Source organism: Monoraphidium neglectum, assembly GCF_000611645.1.
Source record: "Monoraphidium neglectum strain SAG 48.87 unplaced genomic scaffold scaffold04502, whole genome shotgun sequence".
Lineage (NCBI taxonomy): Eukaryota > Viridiplantae > Chlorophyta > Chlorophyceae > Sphaeropleales > Selenastraceae > Monoraphidium > Monoraphidium neglectum.
The window spans coordinates 416-4385 of NW_014009127.1; the positions used below are offsets into that span (position 1 = coordinate 416).

General features: G+C 65.8%; 2 protein-coding genes across 2 annotated transcripts; one reads left to right on the top strand and one right to left on the bottom strand.

The window, feature by feature from the left end:
• Positions 1 to 1086: 1086 nt before the first annotated feature.
• On the bottom strand, positions 1087 to 1930 carry MNEG_14452 (hypothetical protein; the record flags this gene model as incomplete). The annotated part of the gene is made up of 2 exons (XM_014037075.1): positions 1087 to 1295; positions 1492 to 1930. Coding segments are annotated over 2 exons (648 nt in total), but the record flags the coding sequence as incomplete, so codon positions are not given.
• An 80-nt stretch (positions 1931 to 2010) lies between these two features.
• Positions 2011 to 3177, top strand: MNEG_14453 (hypothetical protein; the record flags this gene model as incomplete). Its single annotated transcript, XM_014037076.1, has 3 exons — positions 2011 to 2065; positions 2429 to 2988; positions 3148 to 3177. 3 exons carry the CDS (start codon positions 2011 to 2013, stop codon positions 3175 to 3177), a joined length of 645 nt encoding a protein of 214 aa, XP_013892530.1.
• Positions 3178 to 3970: the final 793 nt, after the last annotated feature.

A 3970-nucleotide genomic window follows, 5' to 3' on the forward strand; every position in this document is an offset into this window, starting at 1 on the left:
GACATTATCACATTGCCTACATGGGTGACCCCAGAGGCAATGGAAGAAGCTGCCAGCCGGCCTTGGTCCTCACGAAATTTGTTGACTGCATTGACAAGGGTGTTGACATCCTGAGGGGGATTGGAGGGAAAATGGAGGGAGAAATGGGGGGACAACTGGTATCAAATTTTGGAAGTAAATAAAGTGGAATCCTGCTGTTGATTCCTGCTGATGATTCCTGGCCAAACAATCAGCCCTGTCCTGAATATTGCACGGTACATAACACACTGCCAAGCCCTGTCCAACATTTGCTGCAATGCAGTGAATGCTGCACAGCATTGGACTGTCCAACATTTGCTGCAATGCAGTGAATGCTGCACAGCATTGGACTGTCCAACATTTGCTGCAATGCAGTGGACAATCCACACTCACCTTGTTTGAGTAGTTCATCTCCTTCAGGTAGTTCCTGTACGCCTCCACCCGCTGGTCTGTCACTGTCTCTACAGCCTCATAACCTAGGTTGATAATCTCCTGGTGGGTGCAGTGGCTGTTGACGTTGATCATGCCATTAGAGGCCATCAGGCGCTGCATGAGGCGGTTGAGGGCTGGAGCTGACCATTTCATGAAGAGTGGAACGTTGATGTAGCTGGTGGTGGCGAGTGTATCTGTGTACTGTTCAAACAACGCCCTGGGACGCTTGGCTGAGGCAGGAGTAGTGAGGTATGCAAAGGGAGAGGCCATGGTTGATGCTAAGTTCAAAGTCTGGTTGATGGTGGATGTGTATTAGAAATGAAATAATAAACAGGAGTGAATCAAGAAATACAAAAAAAAATTGGATTCTAGGACCGCCCAATGGCCAGTCCTAGATGTGCCCAATCTGTCCTAGGCACATGTTGATGCTTCCTAGAATCCACTTTTTTGTGCCCAAGGCACAAGTTGGTGCTTCCTAGAAGTTCTGACCTGACCTGGGCACAAATTGGTACGTCCTAGGTTGCAACCATGCATTGGACGAACGCCAGCCGCATTCGAGCGCTTCGCCGGCCTCGCCGGCGGCCGCAAGATCCCCTACACAATTGTCCGAGGCATGAGCGACCACGCTGTGCACACCCTCGTCAAAAGCAGCACCAACAAGGGCCTGTGGCTCCAAGGTTTTGAGGTTCCCGAGGACTTTGCGACGGACTTCAAGTACGCCATCGCCTCGGCCTCCGCGGCGGTGCTGTCGCTGCTCAGGGAGCGGTGCGTCAGGGCCGGCGGGGGCGACGCGGCTGCTGCCTGCAGCTTCTCGGCGGCGTGAGCGCCAGCTCGCCCGGCCGGCGCTGGTCCGAGCACAGTGTTCACGGTGGTGCCCGCGCACCGCAGCCCAAATTGGTCGCAGGCAGGTGGGCACCAAGGCGCTTGATTGGACGGTCGCAGGGCGACACGGCCAGCGCTCAGCACCCCATGGCAGGCGGGGTGTTTTTGCGCTTGTCGGAGGCTCAGCGGTGCAGCACGTACTGGTACTTGAGGGTTCACAGCGCTTGAGCGCGCCGCTGCGGGTGACCATCGTGAGCGCGGCGACGCAGCGCCTGCTTCCCCACTTTTTGGTCTCGACGGTGACGTTTGAGATCAGCTCGCCGTCCAAGGTCACCCGCATGCTGCCGCTGGCCGCGTTGCAGGCGTCGGCGGCGCCGTCGCACGTCGCGGCGAGCGGCGCGGCGCCCGCGGAGGAGTACCGCAGCGTGAGGCCTGTGAGGCAGCCGTCAGCGTTGAGGCAGCAGTCGACCGCGGCTACGGCCCCGCCGGCGCAGCCGTAGCTTTTCGCGCAGGCGCCCCTGTGCGCATCACGTGTGGGTGGGAGTGCGTCCGTGGTGAGGGCGGGCGTGTGGCACTGCAAGAGCGGGTCCGCGGCCGAGCCCTGTTGCCGCAGCGCAGGATGCCAGCGGCACGAGCCTCCGGGCCGCTTGATGCGCATTTCAGGGACATGCAATAATGTATGTGCAGAATGCTTGCCCCTTGTTTCATTGTACGACTTGGGGGGAGGGGGTTAGCAAGATGTTCACGCCGAGAGCAGCGGGGTGCGCGCGGCATCGCGCCACAGCCGGATGCGGTGCGCTTTACTTGACCCCGGTCGCGCTGCAGACAAGATTCTACTCTCACTGTGTCTGAACTGGAAACGAGCAGCCCGAGAAGACCACCGCGAGCACTGTCAACCAGCGCGCCGGCCGCGCCAGGGCCCTGTGATGACCACGCATGGCTGCAGGCGTACAAACAGCACGGCAGAAACAACAATCACAGACTAATGATGGTACGCAGTCTCTGCTGGCTGCCGCGCATGTGCACATGAGTACACCAATGGCCGCGAAAGCAACTGCTATGGTGATGTCATTACTATTGCGACGGGGGTGCTCACACCATGCTGCTGATTACTGCGGCCAGCCTCACCTGCCCTCGTTCGCGCCTGCCCGCGCAGGCCGCTGCGCCGCGTGCCCGGAGACCCTGAGCAGCCTGCGCCTCACCAGCCGCGCCACCCGCGCCTCGCTGGACGGCGCCGTGCGCTGCCTCCGCGTCGGCACGCGCCTCCAGCGCAGGGACGCCTACCTGCTCACAGACCTCGCCGCGGCCGCGCGGCGGCTGACGTCGCTTCGCCTGCTCGACTTCGCCTGCAACCACGAGTCCTACCTCGAGCCCCTCTCCGCCGCGCTGCCGGCGCTGGCGTGCACCCTCGAGACTCTCGTCATCCGCGATGTGCGTCTGTTCAACACAACCAGACACGTCCCCACAGACACCCTGGACGCCCGCGGCGCGCGCGCCCTCGCTGGCGTGCTGCTGCGCCTCGCCCGCCTGGCGCGCCTCGAGCTGCACGCGCCGCTGCCCGGCGCCGCGCTGCTGGTGGCGGCCGCCGCGCGCCTGCCGGCGCTGCGGGCGCTGGTGCTGCCGCGGCCGCCGTTCTGCGAGGCGGCCGGGGACGAGGGCGCGTACGCAGCGGCGATGTGCGGCGCGCTGGCGGCGGAGGAATGGCTGCGGCTCGAGGTGCGTCGGGCCCGCTGCAGGGATCCGGCCGGGGTGCGGCAGTGCGCGCCTCACCGCCGACCGACCCACGCGGCTGTCCGCATTCGACCGGCTGGGAGTGCGCTGGGATGCCCCGCCCAACGGGCTCCCAGGGCTCCTCTGGGCTTCCCGGGTGCGCAGGGCGGAGTGCCGGGTCTTGGCGCGCCTTGATGCAACCCACGCCCTCGCGCCGATCCCTTTGTCCCGCACGGCTGGCTAGCCGGCTGGAGGTCACTGTATAGCATTGCCTCGACCTTGCCGCCCCTGATGCCCAGCAATCTCACTGTCACTGACAGTTCCTTTAGGTAGCGCTGCCAACAAGCTGCTCCACACGTCACCTTTCGCCGCCCCACAGGAGCTCCAAGTCGCTACCCGCGGCCGCCGCCCCCTCGGCCCCGCGGCCGCCGCCGCCCTCGCGGCCGCGCGCCTGCCGGCGCTCTCCCGCCTCTGGACGAACCCCGAGGACGCCCCGCTCTTACTGGCCGCCGCGCCCTGGGCGGCGGGCATCACTTCGCTGTGCCTTGACAGAGACGAGGGCGGGATCTTGGGATACGCCCTCCTCGACTGCCTTATGCTCGCCCCGGGCTCGCGCGCGCTGCGCGCGCTGGGCGCGCTCGGCGGCCGCCTGCGGCGGCTGTCGCTGCGGCGGGCGCGGCTGCGGCCGCGCGAGGCCGCCGACCTCGCAGAGGCGGCGCTCGAGGGGCTGACTGCGTTGGACCTGGAGGGCAACCCGCTGGGGGCGGAGGGCGTCGCCGCGCTGGGCGGCGCGGCGTGGCTGCCGGGCTTGGAGGAGCTAGGCCTGGCCGGCTGCGCCACGGGCGACGCCGGCGCCGCCGCGCTCGCCGCGCTGCCGCTGCGCGCGCTGCGCGCCCTCGACCTGTCGTCGTCGCGCGGCCTCTCCGGCCGCGGCCTGCGCTCGCTGGCGGGCGCGGCGTGGGCGCCGGGGCTCGCGCGGCTGCGGCTG